General features: G+C 39.1%; 1 protein-coding gene across 5 annotated transcripts in view; it reads left to right on the forward strand.

Annotated features, from left to right (window-relative positions):
• Positions 1-18,786, forward strand: part of LOC138762185 (mitogen-activated protein kinase kinase kinase 20-like) — a 126,908-nt gene that overhangs the window by 47,393 nt on the left and 60,729 nt on the right. For 4 of the 5 annotated variants that reach the window (XM_069935743.1, XM_069935747.1, XM_069935746.1 and 1 more), the window contains 2 exons: positions 703-809; positions 10,788-10,923. In XM_069935743.1, coding sequence (XP_069791844.1) covers positions 703-809; positions 10,788-10,923 — 243 coding nt within the window. Of the gene's footprint in view, positions 1-702; positions 810-10,787; positions 10,924-11,733; positions 13,208-18,786 lie in introns of those variants that run through there. The other variant, XM_069935748.1, reaches the window with a different exon arrangement.

Here is an 18,786-nt window from a genome sequence, read left to right on the forward strand (position 1 = left end):
CTGTCACCCTCTTTTCTTCTTGACTCTTAGGTTATAGAGAGGCTCTTGTACTCACTTACTGTGCTTCCTGAATGATCCGGGGTTAATCCAACTCCATTTCTAGTTCCCCAACTTGGTTTGTACAGAGCTACAGATGGACGCTCTTCTCGCAGATTAAGTTGTCAGGGATGCTGTTGGCTTCCCTAACGATCCACATCCTGCAAGGAGAGCCTGTCCTTGCCCTGGCTGCCATTCCCAATATATATGAAATTGGAGGGGGTGTGGGGGGGAGTTAGAAAAACATGTCCTACCTTGCCTCAACTCCTGCACCTTCTCCTCGGCATCTGCTTACTGAAGTCTCTTGAGCCAAAGCCTCAAAGTCCTGATCCTGCCCTGAGCCACTCACTCACTGGCTGCTCAACACTGGCAGCTCCACTTGTGCTTCCCCTCTTTGTATTGGCTGAGGCTAATTGGCCAATGGAGAGACTCAGAAGAACACTTATCAATCCCGCTGCCGATTTGTCTGCTTGGAACATGCTTGCTCTGGCCCACGCTCGCAGCATGTTCCCACGGTCCCAAGTCAAGATCCAAAAGAATTCTTACCGATCCCGGATTCATTGAAACTAAATAAATTCATTAAGATGAAATTGATGGAAGATGCTGTGCAGATTAGGAAGTGATTTAATGATAGTATTTACATTTGCTTCTTGTTGATTCCTACAGAAAAGGCCACATTTTAAGCGGATCTTGGGGTCCCTCGAGCTTATGTCACATGACAGCCAACTTCCAGGCCAATGCAACTCCTTCTTGCACAACAAGGCTCAGTGGAGGTAGGCCTGAATCCTGGTTCGGTGTGTAAAATTGTCGACGTGCTCTCGTAGGATTTTAAATTTTTGTATGAAGTGTAAAAGGGGTGGGTAAAATGCCAGATGCTTTTATTTTAATTGGTATATGACCAGTTGAGCGGCACATAAAGGCTAGCGAGCTCCAAGTACCGGTATATGATTAAGAAAAGCACAGTTCATTTTGCGCTAGTTTCTAGTGCAGCAGGTTAACTCTTTTATATTTATTTGGAGTACTAAAACAATTGCTGACTGTGATGTATTTTCATTTCTACAATCTAGACAAGCAATAGTACTAACTAACAATGACTTTCTTCAGTTGATTTCTTTTTGGTGATCTTTGTGGAGAGCATCGGTTTCAAAATTTTTCTACAAAAGAATGAGACATTTAACAATTCTTAATCACCTTTCCCTTTTTGTGTTACATTCATCAGCGTCCTCTAATGGCTATTAAAATGAAGAAAGCACAGCAGAAACTGCTTGGAATGAAGAAAGATTTTACCACTGAGCTGAAAATTGTATAACGTGGCCATTAACTTGTTTATATCCAAATAATTCCATGATGCACAGCAGAACAAAACTTGCAAATGCATTTACAATTGACATTTATTTGTCTATAATCTTAATGAGCCTACTAGAACTAGGGGCACGGTTTCGATATTCAGAGAAGTAGATTTCGGACTGAGGTGACGATAGGAGGGTTATGGGCAGGGAGCAGGTAGGTGGAATTAGTGGAGTTTCACATAAATCGGTGCGGACTAGAAGGGCCGAGATGGCCTGTTTCCGTACTGTAATTGTTATATGGTTAATGTCATTAATTATTAAGGGTATGTAGTTTGCCTCACTTTTGTTGGAGATGGTCATTACCCAGCATTTAGGTGGCACAAATGTTACTGGTCACTTTTTTCAGCTTGTGCCTGAATGTTGTCTAGGCCGTGCAGTATATTGACATGGCCTCCTTCATTTATTCAGTTGTGAATGGAATTATCAAACCTTCTCCGTTCTCATCTTGGAAAGACACTGATGAAACAGCTGTTGATGGTTTGGATACTGCCCTGTAAAACTCCTGAAATAATGACCCAGCGAAGGGCGATTGACCTACTGCATTGGAGTTTTTTTCCCCTTTGATGCCCATTGACCAGTTTTTCCAGACCTTGATGTCTCACTTGGTCAAGTGATGCCTTGATATTAAGGACAGTCATTCTCATCTCACCTTGTCTCTTTGGACCATTGTTGGAGCTGATTATGAGACCAGGAGCTGAGTGGTCCTGATGAAACCCACTGTTTATACAGTTCCCCTGCAACTTTCAGCAATTCACTAACGATGATTAGATTGATTAAGGTAATGAGTCAGTTTTAATTATTCTGCTCTTTTTGAAACATAAAAGCATGAAGTAATCAGTCCATTTTCTATGTGGATGGTGAAATGCTAATGTTGCAACTCTGCTGGAACAGCTTGATGAGGCGTGGCGACTCCTGGAAAGCAACCCTTCACGACTAAAATAAGGGTTTGGGAAGGTTTCATCTGTGTCCAGTGCTCATAACTATTTCTTGATACCCTGTTGAGCAAAGAGGATGGTCTGAAGACTGGTCTCCGTGATGGTGGGGGATGATCCAGCTGTGGAGAATGATTTGGTCTTGAGCACTCGTATGCGGGGCCTCATCTTCATTGAGGATGGAGCCTTCTCTTATAGATCATCCATAACAAGGTGCAACAGGATACAGAGCTGTAATCTGATCTATTGAATATGGGATCACTTAGACACCTGTCTGGAATTTCTAGTGCTTCTGAGTTACATGAACCAGGATTAATCTCCTACCTTAATTATAGTGGATATAGAATCGAAGAACTGTTCAGCTTTGAACCTGGCCATTCATCCCAATGAGAACCCTATCACATTAACACCATTGCCCAGCAACTGGTCCTTGGATCTCTGTTCCTAGATGATTCAAATGTTTAAAGGATTCCTGACAGCTGTACCAGGCCCTAAATAACATAACCTGCTACAAAACCAAATCCGGTACAGTCGGAGGCGGCAAAGCTTCACTCTCTGATAAAATCAGTACCTTTTACACCAGATTTGACCACCAGAACAAGGAGGAGCCACTGCGCACCTCTATGTCTACTGATGATCCTCTACTCTCATTATCAAAGGATGACATGCCGGTTGCCTTCAGGAGAATGAATCCCAGGAAAGCATTCAGTCCGGATGGAGTACCCATCTGAGTCATAAAAATCTGTTCTGACATACTTGCCCATGTATTCACAATGTCTTCAACAGGATGGGCGAGGTACTCACCTGTTTCAAACAGGCCTCAATTGTACCTGAGCCCAAGAAGAATATGGTAACCTGCCTGAATGACCAGTGGCACTCACATCCACAGTGATGAAATGTTTTGAGAGGGTGGTGTTGAAGCATATGAGCTTCTGTCTGAGTGGCGACATGGATCTATTCAAAGTTGCCTCTGGCAGCAACAGGTCTATGGCAGATGACATCTCACTGGTTCTACACAAAACCCTGGAACTCCTGGACAGCAAAGACTCGTACATCAGGATGCTCTTTATTGGCTGCAGTTCGGCATTCAACACCATCATGCCCTCAAAACTGGTCAGCAAACTCCAATACTCCACTGAGTAATTGGATCCTGAATTTCCAAACCGCAATAGGTGAGGATTGGGAAGAAACTCTCCACTACAATTTCCATCGCAGGGCTGTGTTCTTAGCCCCTGGTCTATTCACTTTAAACCAATGACTGTGTGGCTCAGTACAACAGTAACACCATTTACAATTTTGCTGAAGATACCATGGAGGTGGGTTGCATTAAAGAAGGCAACGAGTCACCATTCAAGAGGGAAATTGAAAGCTTAACTAACTAACTCTCATTCAGTTTTACCCAAACCAAGGAGCTGATTGTGAACTTTAGGGGAGGAAACCAATCCAATGATCATCGGGGGATCAGAGATGGAGAGGTTGAGTAAATTTAAATTCTTGGGAGTCACTATCTTGGATGACCTTTCCTGGACCCAACACGTTGTCGTCATGAAGAAAGTATCTAATTACCTATACATTCTCAGGAATTTGGAGAGGTTTGATATGACATTGAAAACCTTGGCAAACTTTTACAAATGTGTAGTGGAAAGTGTGCTGACCGACTGCATTACAGCCTGGTATGGGGGAACCAGTACCTCTGAGCAGAAAGCTCAGTGCATCACAGACAAAATTCTCCCCACCATCGAGAACATCGGCATGAAATACTGCCATCAGAGAGCAGCAGCAATCAATTATCCACCCAGGACAAGCTGTGTTCTCATTTCTGTAATCAGGAAAGAGGTCTAGGTGCCAGAGGATTCGTACCACCAGGTTCAGGAACAGCTGCTACCCCTCCACCATCAGACTCCTTAACAACAAACTCAATCAGGGACTCATTTAAGGGCTCTTACTTTGCGCATTGTGCAATACACAAAATAAATATTCAATAATAAACTATCAGTTTGTTTGTACTTTATTTGTTTACATTTCTCTTTTTTAATGTATGTATCTTCTTGAGTGCACAGTTTTTGTTTGTACTACCGATACGTAGAAATTCTGTCTGGCCCACAGGAAAAAGAATCTCAGGATTGCATGTGATATCATGTATGTAGTCTGACAATAAACCTGAACTTTGAACATCTAGACACTTGTTAAATGTTGTTTGTGACCCAGCTTTGTCAGACAGTGTATTTGGGATACTTGCCACTCTGTGGGTGAAGAATGTTCTCCTTTGATCCCCAATAAATCTCTTGCATTAAACCTTTGTGGCAATGGGGTCAAGTAATTTTGCCTTGTACACTAGTGACATACTGTAGCCTGAATCTGGCACCACTCTAGTGGTACTACTGAGGCATTTTTAATGATGAGTGATGGAATCCTTCACCTATCATGTGTTCTGTGCCTTTGTTGGTTTGTGATTCTTCCATTTATTCTTCAGTTAAGGGAGAATGTCAAGTGATTATCAGGAGGAGATTGTCTTACCAACGTTGAAGTAAATGTGGAAAACTCCAAGGGCTATTCCTTCCCACCCATAGAACATTCTCTGGTGAGTCTGTCCTACCTGTAGGACAGAATATACACAAGGACTAGCACATTCTCTAGGTTTTATTCTGTTGCTACAGTTGTCAGGCTGGTGTTTGAATAGTCTATGAGGCAGCTCTCCCCATTTAGACATCCAGCACCAGATGTGATCACCACTACCATGGAGTGGTTCGAGAGGCTAGTCATGGCGAACATCAGCTCTCGACTTCAATTTGCCTACTGACCAAATAGATCCACACAGGTGCCATCTCTCCAGCTCAGCACTCAGTGTACAGTACCTGAATGACAGAGACGACTGATCAAGACGACAGCTCTGTCTTCAGTACCACAGTCCATTGCAAACCTGTTTACAAACTTCAGGATCTAGGCCTCAATGTCCCACTCTGCAGTAGATCCTTCACTTCCAATCCCAACACATCAATGAACATTTCCATACCAATGCTCCTCAAGGAAGTGTACTCAGACCACTACTATACTCCCTCAACTGTCCATGACATTACATTTGTAGGCCCGGTATCAAATAATACTTAGTTGGAATACAGGAAATGGGTTGAAAGTCTAGTGGCATGGTGCCAAGATAACAACCTCTGTCTCAACATCGATTTAAAAAAATCTGTCTCAACATCGATTTTAAAAATCGGTTTAAAATGTACGGTAATATTTAAAAAAAATGTACTTAACGAGCATTGTACACAATTTTTACATAATCTTGCACTTTATACTTGGTCCAGGAAAGTGTGCATTTCATTCACCTTATCTATGTGCTGCCTTTGGGGTACTTGTGATCATGCACTCCCCTCTCGCCTTGTGACATCTCTCCAGCCTCACTATCACACATTATTCTGGATTAGTTCTGTTCCTCTTTTGTCCCTGACCAGAATACCTTATTTGCTTTCAAAATTAATAAGCTTCCTCCTCAACATGAAACACGGTCACATTTTGCATCGTCATATCTCGTGTTTAAGATTAAATTAATGCTATCTACAAAAAGCAGGAAACCAAATACTGATAATTTTGGAATCCCATTGATAAAAGTCTTCAGTCACCAACCAAGTCCTTTAAATCATTAACGTCTGTTCCTTGCCAACGAAAGAATTTTGGTTCTACTCTCCTTGAGTCTCGTGGACCATTGAGCTTTTTATGCAGGATTGTGACAAAGCCTTTCATGAAATCCATGAGGATTAAATGATTCAATGAATCACCTCCTTGAAAAACAATTATGGTTATTTGGCACATTGGTTGTATATTGAAATCAAATGCAAGATCTCATTACCAGGATCTGTCGCATTGACAACTCTGTATACAAATTATTGGAAGACAACTGCAAATTCTTATGGATTGTAGGAAATAAATATTTTAAAAAGGTTTTAACTCTAGCCTATATTGAGTAATTGATGGAAGTGGTTATGTTAATTCAAGACTATGCTCTGACAGTAGCTTGGCCAGAGAGTAGGAAAAATCTATGCAGAAAAAAATGTTCAAGTAAAAAGAGCAACACAAGTAATAAATTCCATGAATGCTTTTAATCAAATTGTGACACCCAAGAAAATCTTGTATGACAGATCTTGACTGAATGGTGTCCGACTCTGAATGGTGTCCGACCCTACCCTCAATTTGGTCTGTGTCGGCTGAGTCCAGCGTGCTCGTTGAATGAAGTGATAGGAGAAGGTATTCGGTTTCACAATCAGTTTATTGCATAGCACAAGAATAAAGCTTAACAGAGCTCTGGTTCAGTCCTTAGTTCATAGGTCACCTTCTCGGTAAACTATTTCCCAAGACTGACACCTACTGTCTAGTCTCTTCTGTTAATATAGATCAACATTGTTACATTGACCAAGAGTTGGCTTTCTTTGATAAGACTCCTTGCATAAGATTTATCTCAAGCAATTTCCTGTTCTGCAATTATCTAGGTGTAGACCTCCTATCTTAATCTCCAAGGCCAGAACATCCTGTTGTTTTGATCAGAAGTCAATCCATACCTCAGATATTTCTAATTATTTCTTTTGTTCTTGTCTGGGTCATAATCTTCTATTCTAATCAACACCTCCCAGGTATCCTTATCATTCCTACTAATGTGGGTTATCCATTTTGTTCTACCCTGACATTCTTTGTACTTTTCCATGATTACTTAACTCCTTGGTTCCCACAATGGAAAAAGTGAGCATGTCTTTAAAGCATGAGGTAAAACACTATTAATGTGTCACATGAGGGCATAAAAATAGCACTGCTCTCACTCTCTCTCCCTGAAAACGTGCTGTAGTGACTCGGGAAAGACTCATTGTTGTACTGTTTACATACTGAAATGAGTACACTACAATATCTACATCATAGCTACTGATATTAAGGTTTTTTTAAAATTAGGCCTGTGCTGAAATCTAGATAATAGTTAAATTAGAAATTCATGATTTTAATTTGTTTTCAGAAAAATAGTTAATCCAAAATAATGGTTGAAGTGGCTATAATAACTGATGAAATGTTGTTCTGTTTCAGTTAAAGATTTAGATAGGTGGCTTATTGGGAGAAACAAACTGTTCTTTGGATATATATATTAAAATTTAATTATGCAATTTGATCCTTAATGCAGTGGTAAAAATCGCATCAGTAAAAATTTGTTCTGTCAGTGAAGACCAGTAGCCTTAAAATGAGAGATATTTCTGATGGTTTCATGATATTTTTAATTGAACAAACAAATTCATTGTTCAATCCTTTGTTTTGCTTGGAACACATTCGATACTCCGACTCAGTTGGCCTGATGAATTTGTGCAGCATTAGTTAAGTGATGTTCAACAGTGCTAAAGGGATAGTTATTTTTTTTCCTCCCTCTTAATACTTTTCTCTGACAACCTGATTAAGATCAACAACACTTCTTGTGCCAGCCTACAATTTTACCTTTTTGGTGAAATAACTTGGCGTGCGCTGGGGGAGAACTTAATCTTGCAGGAATGATTTAGGCAGTGTAATTATTGAGTAATTGTGGGTGAGGCAGTGATTTGTGCAGTATGGATCAATTTCTGCATGAAAATTTAAAATCTGGATACAAGATGTCCTGCACCGAGAGAAGCTGGTAATAAAGAAATAAAGGAAAAATAATAGAGAAGAAAATCTCATTTGATGGGAACACAGATTGGAGATTAATCAGGCGTTGAAATGGTGATTTTTGTGACTGGTAAGGGAGATTAACAAATTACAAATGTGTCTGATTATTGTGCTGGGTCGGGAATACTGACATTGCACAGAGAAGCCAGTTTGAGAGAAGCAGCTTGAATGAAAATTGCAGGCTCTTTAAAGTCTGGTATGTTACTGTCTTTAATTAAATTTTAACTTGAACAACTTGTCAAAACTTGGTAGCATCTGACTTTCAGCGTAGCAATCTGCAGGAAAGATGGTCAGATAAACTGCAGTTATCTCATACCATATGTGTATTCTAAAAAGTAATTTTTTATTGCAAAGGATGCTCTGTGGTAAATAAAGGATAAGGTGGTGTGTGAGTGTGGGGGTGGGGGGGGGGGGGGAGGTTGAGAACCACTGGTTTATTGTGATCACTGGTATGTGACTAACTTTACTAATAGATTTAGTACCCGGAATTTAGAAAAATATAATTACCTTAGATTCTTGGGGACAGCCACTCACTTTTAAATTATGTTAGTGCAGGGATTGTTTAGAACCCATATAAAGGCATGGCAAGCTGGCAATGCAAAGAGGATAGGTCTCATTTTGTGCAAGGCCGCTCCAGCATTAAAGCACAAGAAAACTGGGTCAGATGTTGATAGTTTCAAGTTATACTCCTGCTTGGGCATATCAGAACAAAGTTAAGAAAAATTCTTCGCTCCTGACTTCTAGAAGATCTGTGCTTTAGATGTCAGTCTATAGTCCAGAAAAGGCCAAATCCCCTTTTCCAACAGCAAAGCAGGGTTTGGTGCTCTTTTTTTCAGCATGAGGGACTTGTGCTATTTGTGGACCAGAGCATGCAGATGAATTGAGAACAAGTGGTGTCAGAAGGTGTGCTGTGTACTGTTTGGTGTGTACTCTTCAACCCCCTTGCATTCTATGCACAAAGGACTTGAATGTGATTCAGTTATTTCATGCACTCCACAAGAATATTGCAGTGCACAGGAGAATTTCTGAGCTCTAATCCTCCTGTGAGTAATGCACTGCTTGACGTGGTACTGAGCTATTCAATCCTCGAACTCTGCAGAGATATCTGATCTCTGCTGGCAAAGGGAAGAAGGAGCACTAGAATTTCCTCCACACTTGGTTAATAATTCAATGGGCAGTTTGATTTCTATTTAAGGATGTGTTTAAATTTAAATGCCAACTGTCATAAAAGTACATTTAAAAAAAAATCTAATATTTGCAATTCTGCTTGCTTCGCTGCTTCTAAGATAGAAAACTAAAAATTAAAAGTTGGGCAGCAGAGTTGAACAGATCCAGATGGCAGCAGTGTCAAGTTACATTCATGGTCATCAAATGAAAAGACATCATCAATATTTATAGATTTTGCATCAATAATAACTAATTAGAAACACTTCTCAGTTATAAAGAGATGGTGACTGACTGTCTCACATGAATTGAGCTGGTTGGGATCAGCTGCTGTCATTTGACAGATGTGCAGTTAAGTTGCGAAGGAAAAATTCAAAACTTTATGTATAATGCTCTTAATTATTGGTTCCTGCTAAAAGTTCAAATTTCTGATCATATAGAAATACTTAACTGTGTGAATCCACGTTGAATACACTGAAGAAGTAGGGGAGATGAAGGTCCACTGGGAGGTTATGCAGCTGTTAGTTCTGGTAGGAGGGTTTGCTCGAGGTATAGCAGCATTGAAAGTGGCAACGGTGCCACAGGGAAGCGTATTATTGTGTAGAATCCAAGGAAGGGTACTGGTCAATGCAGTGGGAAAGAGGTTTTGCGATAAAGGCTGACGAAACCTCTAAGGTGCTCGGTCATTTGCAGAGACTGGGAATGGAGAATCTGATGACGGAGATCTATTCATTCCAAGTGACCTGTTCAAAGTGTTTCACTAATAACGACTGAGAAAACTTGAATGACATATAAAAATACTGACTTGAATGTTAAATTGTAATAGTATATGCCTCCATTAGACACTAAAACGAGAGCCTGAATCCTGCTGGGCCCACAGCTTCGTTTTTGACCATTTGTGCAAAAGGAAATGTCTGCAAGCAGCAGAAGCCAAAGGCTGTCCATGCATTGATTTGATGGCTTCCTGACAACTTGTGTGGTCAAAGCCTTTTAACACTCATCAATGTCCCTAACAATTGAACAAATTCTGCATAAATATTAAATAAATAATCATTGTGAGTACTCATGGCATTTCAAAATCTTTGATCTTCAGCTGAAATTTTACTATCCTCTAAGATGAAAACAGTGATGTAATTTTACCCTCTTAGTCAAGGTTGGTGACTCCATTTGAAGAAATGTATCCGTGTGCTGGCTTTGGCTGGCCCAAAGAGCCTTGCTCCTTCACAATAGAAGGTACTTGTGTTCAGCGGCGAGTCCAAGATGAGGGAGAACTCAGATCTGATATCGGGGATAGGCAGGAAAATCCACACTAATGCACAGGCTGTCCAAGCTGGCGACTGTAAACCAAACTACTGTTGAGTTGCTGACGGAACTCAGTTCATTAGGATGTTCTTTGACATCCTACCTACCTATTTTTTTTTAAACGTGTATTTTTTTAAAAAACAACCAAAGAAAATTAATTTTATTTGCAAGATGGTGGATAATAGCAAGTGAGCCAAAGCAAAGTGCAAAATAGAGGACTATTTTCCATATTTATAATGGCTGTGATTTTTGGGCATCAGTTTCTAAAAATGTGTAATCTTCCATGAGTAGTAGTCGAGAAAAACTTGAGAACCACGCTTGTCTCCAACAGATGTGAAATAGAGGCTACTTTGGAACGATTAAAGAAACTTGAGCGAGATCTGAGCACGAAAGAACAAGAGCTGAAAGAACGAGAAAGACGCTTGAAAATGTGGGAGCAAAACCTGCTGGAGCAGTCCAGTACTCCGGTAAGTGTCCTACCCTTTTTCCAATATTTTTATTGCATTTAAGTATTAGTGCTAAAAGTATTGTTCATATTTAACTGTTTTTTTTTAAAACATAATTCTCACAATTTTTTAATTAAAAAAACTAATGCTCTAATGTAATATGGGTAATCTAATATGCAACCAATTTTGCCCCCAAGCTACAGTACATGTGGTAAAGTTGAGTAGGCTTTTTGCTGATTTGGAAATTTGAAGGAACCCAAGTATTAATTTCAAAATTATGATGTATTCCATAAAGTTCTTCCTTTTATTACAGACTGTCGTAACTACAAAGACTTTGCACATGTTGTTTCTCCAACAATTTGCAGAGTAGCTTTCTCTTGAAACCTATATATGGAAACAGAGGTCAGCATGTCACATCCACGTGCATGCAATAGGAATGCATATTTGCATTCTGTCCTGTCATTAATGAAATCAGCTATTCAGGTGTAAGTAAAGAAAAAATCCTGAAGAAATTAGGGAAAAGAATTTTTGATTACAGTAAATTTAAACAAGAAAGCTGAAATGACTTTGTTGCCACAAAACAATTGGTAAAAGGAAAGGTGCTGTGCAGTTAAAGATTCAATTGTCATGAACACGTTCCCAATTAATTGTCTAGCTGGAAGTTTTGCGCATGCTACCAGAAAAGAAACTTTATGGTAATGTTTGTAAGTAGCCACAGAGTAGGGAAACAAGGTTGGTTTTGAGTGCTTTCTACATTTTTCCCAATACTTGTATTTAACCTTTTTTTTTGCTTTTATGTTCATCTATGACCTTTCTCCTTTCTTTATTCAGCCTTTCTTACCTATTCATGCAAAGTTTTCTGAAGAGTGTTTCTATGAATCTAAGACAGAGGAGTCAAACAGTACAGAGATGTCATGTCAGATCACAGCTACCAGTAACGGGGAGGTAGATGGCATGAACAAAAGTCTGCAGCAAATGATGAAAGGTTTTGACAATATCCTGCCAGTGAACCTAGCAGGACCTGTCATGCAGTCTGGAATTCAGATAAATATGCAAGCAAAACAGAATTCATCCAAATCCACCTCTGTAAGGAGGGGGAAAAAAATTAATATGACATTGGATTTTGGACACTGGTCACATGATAGTGATTAAATGTAAATATCTAGAGCTTGTGTAAGTTATTAAAGCAACAAGAATGTTAAAACTAGCAAATCATTTGTTCATTTCTTGCAACAAATCAAAACTGTTCAGTTTTTAAATATTTTAGACCAGTGCTGTATGCTGTACGTTTATAGTATTTAAGTGGTATTTATATGCATGGCAATGATTGAAGCATTTTTATTTCTTACACTATTGCTCTAAACACTGAGGAACTGCAATCTTTAATAGAACAAAACTAAAAAAAATAAATTCTGGATACGGAAAGGAAAAGATGTGAACCTTTTCATTACAAAACACATCCAAAACCTATTTGTGCAACTTTTGAGAATATTAACATTATTAACAGCTGTTTTCGATGTAGACGGCTTTTCCTGGTTTCACTTATTTTCTATTTCTTTTTTTCAATAAACTTGACAGTAGCATACGTACTTTTGTTTGGGTTCTCTTTCCTTCTGTGTTCAAATTTGGTGTAAAAGGGCTTGTGCCAAACTGTTCATTTTACTGTTGTTTCTGCTGACTGTCCCATTCTTTATAATGGATGCCGAGGCCTGGATTCACTTCCAACTAGAGATTAGAACTCAGTTACTTCTAGGTTGAGTTGGTGGGAAATCAATCACTGTTGAAATAATCCATTTCTGGAACTCCATGGAGTGGACTGTGCCTTCACAGTCCATATTATAATGACTGTACCTTGTACTTTGCTCCCAAATTTTGTTTTATTGGCATGAGTCAAATTTTAGAAATGGAATAGAATGCATAGGCTCTGCTGTTGTTGAGCTCCAAAATTCCCAGAGTGAATTTCTCCCCCTTAATGTTCAATGAATTGTAACTTCAGCCTCGTTTCAAACTTTGTCCTTTGCATTATGGGATGAAAGCAAATATCTCCACTGGTTCGGTATGAAAAACTTGGTGATTCCTTCATAAAAAAATTTTGAGCTTGGACGTTAATTTAATGCATAGGTTTCTTGATATTATTAATTTGTTATATTGTCTCTTGTCTGCCAATTTCCTTTAAATGAATGTCCAATGCATGAGAATATGTTCATGACCAACTGGATAACAATCATTTAATATTGAATTTTGGAGATGTCTTTGTCCTAGTGATGGACACAAACCAAAATAAACAAAGCTTGCTTGAAACTTGCACCACTTAACAAGATGCCTTTTACCTTCAATCAGTGTCGCAAGGGTTCAGTTGCTGCTTAACATCTTTAAGGGGATCTAACCCCAAATTATTAAGTGTACACTTCATCACATCCATTCTTTATTTCCTTCTGTTTGTTTTTTTTTGTCCTGAAAAGTCTTCTTGTGCTCCTGGTGGCTCTAAGCAAGTGAAGATATAATTGATTTATAACCATATCTTTGGCTTGGCTTCGCGGACGAAGATTTATGGAGGGGGTAAAAGTCCACGTCAGCTGCAGGCTCGTTTGTGGCTGACAAGTTTGATGCGGGACAGGCAGACACGGTTGCAGCGGCTGCAGGGGAAAATTGGTTGGTTGGGGTTGGGTGTTGGGTTTTTCCTCCTTTGCCTTTTGTCAGTGAGGTGGGCTCTGCGGTCTTCTTCAAAGGAGGTTGCTGCCCGCCAAACTGAGGCGCCAACATGCACGGTTTGAGGCGATATCAGCCCACTGGCGGTGGTCATATAACCATATAACAATTACAGTACGGAAACAGTATCCTGAAAATAGGAATTCACTGAGCTGTAATAATTTTGTCGAGTAATAATGTGACTCCATTTGGGGAAAATGTGTGCTTTTAAATAAGCCACACGGAATTCACAGCTGCAGTGGGTTATGTACTCAGTCTTACACTTGCTTGCTTCTTGTATGTATGGTTAACCACTTTTAACAGGGCTTAAAAGGTTCTTCTTTGAATCATTTCTTTGCTGACTTCAAAGATTTGCTTTTCCGTCAGTTAGTGTTAAAGAAAATTCATCAAAACATAGCTATGAACAAGTAAATACCTTAGGTTTGCCGGTTATAATAGTTCCTTCACCAAAAAAACAATGTGCTTTAGAAGTCATGTTGGGTCATGCCAAATATTTTAAAGCAATGACTTGGATTTGTAATGACTTTCACACAGTAAAATGCTCCAAAGTGCTTTTTGATATGAGGTAAAATGGCAACTTTTCTCTGTGTTAGCATTTACTGGCCAAAATAAAATTTTAAATGAACAGTTACTTTGAAAATCAATAATATTTCTGGATTACATTGTTAATCAGCGTAGAACACTTCATAGTTGTGAGTGCCACCTACTGGATCAATACAACTGCTTATAAAAATCAGTTTCTTCATGATTCAAATTTATCTCAACTGCTCCTGGTAACAAAAAAAATAATTACCATACAGATCAGAGCATTTTCTGTTCACAACTTCGGGTATATCCAATTGGATGGTTCACTCTGTCTCTCATGGTTAGAGAAAGGAGAAATCAAACATGCTCCAGTTCCTGCCTTTCAATGAGTTATACAGCAACAACGATTTACATCCATGTAACAGGTCCCAGGAGGTCAATCATCTAAAACTGAAATTAGGCCGAAGAAGGAGACTTATTGGATAGTTGGGAAAGAGAGCATTTCAAAGAAACGGCTTAAAGGGAGAAAAGGAGCATCCCTGGCAGTCGAATGGCTAAAGTACATCTGATCATGGGAGGGTGAAGTAAATGGGAAGGGATTACTAGAGACTAGAGGGTTCCATGAAAGTTATAGGGATGGTGATCGTTACAGAAATAAGGAAGAGTGTTAGAAATTGAGTTATTTCCTGACTATCCAGTCACATGAATGGTGGATGGTTTTTAATACACAAAAAAATAAGTACGTATGTGCAATAATGGGAATAAATTACTTTGAGAGGATAGGAAAGAAAATGAGAACATTTTAATTTTATGCTTCTCTAAATCCCACTTAATGCCATCATCCTGGTTGCAGTGTACATTCTGTCCCAGGCTAATGTCAGGCAGGCACTGGAGGGACTGAGTGCTGTGATGAACAGCCATGAGACAGCATATCCTGGTGCCTTCCCAATTAAGCCATCCTGAAGAAGACTCTGACAAACTACCACCAACATGTCACATGCAAGACCAGGGGAACCAATACAATAGACCAGTGCTACCACAATGAAGAATGCATATCGAGCCATACCATGACCGCACTTTGGAAAGTCTGATCACCTGGCTGTATGTCTACTCCCACCGTACAAGCAGAGTCTGAAGACCACAACACCAGTGTTGAAGACAGTGAAAGTATAATGGAGGAATGCAAAAGAGCATCTGCATGACTGCTTTGAATCAGTGAGCTGGAACATATTCAAGAACTCATCCATAGACAATGAATATGCAACAGGTGTCACTGACTTCATCAAGACCTGCTTGGATGAGTGTGTGCATACCAGGTGTTTCCCAACCAGAAACCCTGGATAAATGAGGGATTATGCAACCTGCTGAGGGCAAAAACAAGGGCGTTTAAGGCCGTGGATTGAGATCTTGACAAGAATTCCAGGTACGACCTGTGGAAGGCCATCTCTGAGGCAAAGTGGCAATTCTGGAGGAAGCTAGAGACAGATACACGGCAGCTATGGCAGAGAGTCCAGGCCATTACAGACTACTAAGGAAGGCCAAACACTGTAGATGGCTGTGATGCTTCATTACCCGATGAGCCTAAACACCACTTCTGCCCACTTTGAGAAGAAGAACCAAACAGTGCCTACTATAATCCCTGAAAAGCCTGAGGACCCTGTGATATCTCTCTCTGAGGGCGATGTCAGAACATTATTCAAGAGGGCGAACCCTCACAAAGCATCAGGCCCTGATGATGTACGTGGCTGGGTTCTGAAAATCTGCACCAACCAACTAGCCAGAGTATTCACAGATATTTTCAACCTCTCATTGCTGCAGTTGGAGGTTCCCATCTGCTTCAAAAGGGCATCAATCATCCCGGTACCCAAGAAGAGTAGTGTAGGTTGCCTCAATGACTACCACCCAGTAGCACTTAATTCTATGGTGATGAAGTGCTTTGAGAGGGTAGTCATAGCCAGAATGGCTAAGCAAAGATCTGGACCCACTACAATTTTCCTATTGTCACAATCGTTCCACAGCAGATGCAATATCGCTGGCTCTCCACTCAGATCTGGATCACCTCGAAAACAGCAATTCATACATATGGCTGCTTATCGACTGCACCTTGACCTTCAATACCATTTTTCTCTCATTGCTGGTCCAGAAGCTACAAATTCTAGGCCTCTCTATACCCCTCCCCTCTCCCCCCCACAACTGGATCCTTGACTTTTTCTTCAGAAAGCCACAGTCAGTATAAATTGGAAACAATGTCTCCTCCTCATTGATCATCAACACAGGTGCATCCAAAGGATGCGTGCTTAACCCACTGCTCTACTCAATATACAACCATGATTGTGTGGCAGGGCTCAATTCCAATGCCATCTACAAGTTTGCTGATAACTCCATAGGAAGTGTACAGGAGGATGATGGATCATCTTGTTGGTGTAACGACAACAATCTTGCGCTCAACATCTCCAAAATCAAAGAGATGATTGTGGACTTCAGAATGAAGTCAAGGAAACATGACCCAGTCCACGTCGAAATATCCCTTGAAAAGGAAAAGAAAGAATAAGAGATAGAAAAAAAAGAAATTATAAGAAAAAAGAAAGATGCCTGGTTACCAAAGTGTCACCACCAATCACTCAGTTTTAATACCTGGGTGTCAATATTTCTGAGGATTTGTCCTGGACCCTCCATGTTGATGCCATCACAAAGAAGCCTCGCCAGCGGCTATACTTTGAGGTGTCAGAGGAGATTTGGTATGTCACCAAAGGCTCTCAAAAATTTCTACAGGTGTACTGTGGAGAGCTTTCTGACTGTTTGCATCACTGCCTGGTATGGAGGGGCCAACTGTTAGAACAAGAATAAACTGCAGAGGGTTGTTAACTCAACGTGGACGCCACAGGCACCAGATTTCACTCCATTGAGGACATCTACATCAGGTGATGTCTTTAAAAAAAAAAAAGCAGCCTCTATCCTCAAAGACCCTCACCACCGAAGCCATGCCCTCTTCACTCCACTACCATAGGGGAAAAGGTACTGGAGCCTAAAGATGAGCACTCAATGGCACAAGGACAGCTTCTTCCCTGCTGCCATCAGATTCCTGAATAATCAATGAACCAGACACTGCCTTACTTTTTGTGCACTATTTTTGATATAATAATGTTTTTTAATATTTTATTTAATTTTCCATACATGAATTAATATCAAGATACAAGAAAAAGTCAAATAACCATATCAAATCCATTATAGATGATGTATTATATATAACCCCAAAAAACCCAACCCCCTCCCTTCAACTAATATCCCTCAAAAAGGAAAAGAAAGAATAAGAGATAGAAAAAAAAGAAATTATAAGAAAAAAGAAAGATGCCTGGTTATCAAAGTGTCACCACCAATCATTCAGTTTTAGCCTTTTCAGTATTATTTATTTATTCCAAGGAGTTAATGAGATTTCACAAGGTTTAGGGAAGACCTTTTATAAATTTATATCTACAATATGCAAATATGTGCACCACATTTTCAAAAAAGTATCATATTTATTCCTTCAGTTATATGTTATCTCCCCAAGGGGTACACAACTATGTATTTCTGCGTGTCATCTTTCCAAACCTAAATTCGAATCTGATTTCCATGTCACTGCTATACATTTTCTTGCAACTACTAGTGCAATTTTTACAAATTCTTTTTGATATAAATTCTATTTCAATTTTGATAAAAAAAATAACATGGATCCTGTGGAAATTTATCTCCTGTGACTTGTTGCAAAAAAAGTTCCTAATTCTATTCAAAATGGGCTCAATTTTGGACATGACCATATAGAATGTGAAATAAGTACCAATCTCTTGGCTACATCTAAAATATTGATTTGAAAGCTATGACTTCAATTTAAATTTTAAATTTTTGTGGGGTAAGATGTAATTGATGTAAAAAATTATACTGAACCTATCTATATCTAACATTTATTGTATTAGTCGTACTATAATTGATATAGTTCCAACCAATTTTTCTCCCCAATACTGATAATTAGATCTGTTTCCCATCTCTGTCTAGATTTAGGATTTCATTTCTTTTCAGTTCCCTTTTGTAATAATATATACATAGTTGAGATAAATTTCTTAATAGATCTATTACAAATCAAATTTCTCTTTCATTCCTTTTGGGTAATAATATTGTTGGACCAAATTTATCTCATAAATATGCTTTTATTTGATTAAAAACAAAATGTTGTATTATTCTGTATTCCATATTTTAAATGATCAAATGGCATTAAATTTCCTCCCTCATAACAATCTTCAAACCCTTAGAGAACCAAATACTCAAAAGTCGATCATTCATTGTAAATGGGATAAGTCTATTTTGATTCAAAGGCATTTTAGATAACATAGGGTTCCTTATGGCCATTTCAGTAATAACCTTATTCCATATATTAATCAAATTCTTCAATAATGGGGTTTCCCTATCTTCATATATTAGTCTCGATCCCATTTGTATATAAAATCTTCTGGTGTCTCCTCTCCTACTTTGTCTATCTTAGTCCATGCTGGTTTCTCTCCTTCAAAAAAAAGAGAGAAATCTCATTTGTGTTGTTTAATAATAATTCCTAAAGTTTGGAACTTGTAGACCTCCTAATTCAAATTTCCATGTTAATTTTTCTAATGAAACCCTCAA

Source organism: Narcine bancroftii, chromosome 4 (assembly GCF_036971445.1).
Source record: "Narcine bancroftii isolate sNarBan1 chromosome 4, sNarBan1.hap1, whole genome shotgun sequence".
Classification (NCBI taxonomy): domain Eukaryota; kingdom Metazoa; phylum Chordata; class Chondrichthyes; order Torpediniformes; family Narcinidae; genus Narcine; species Narcine bancroftii.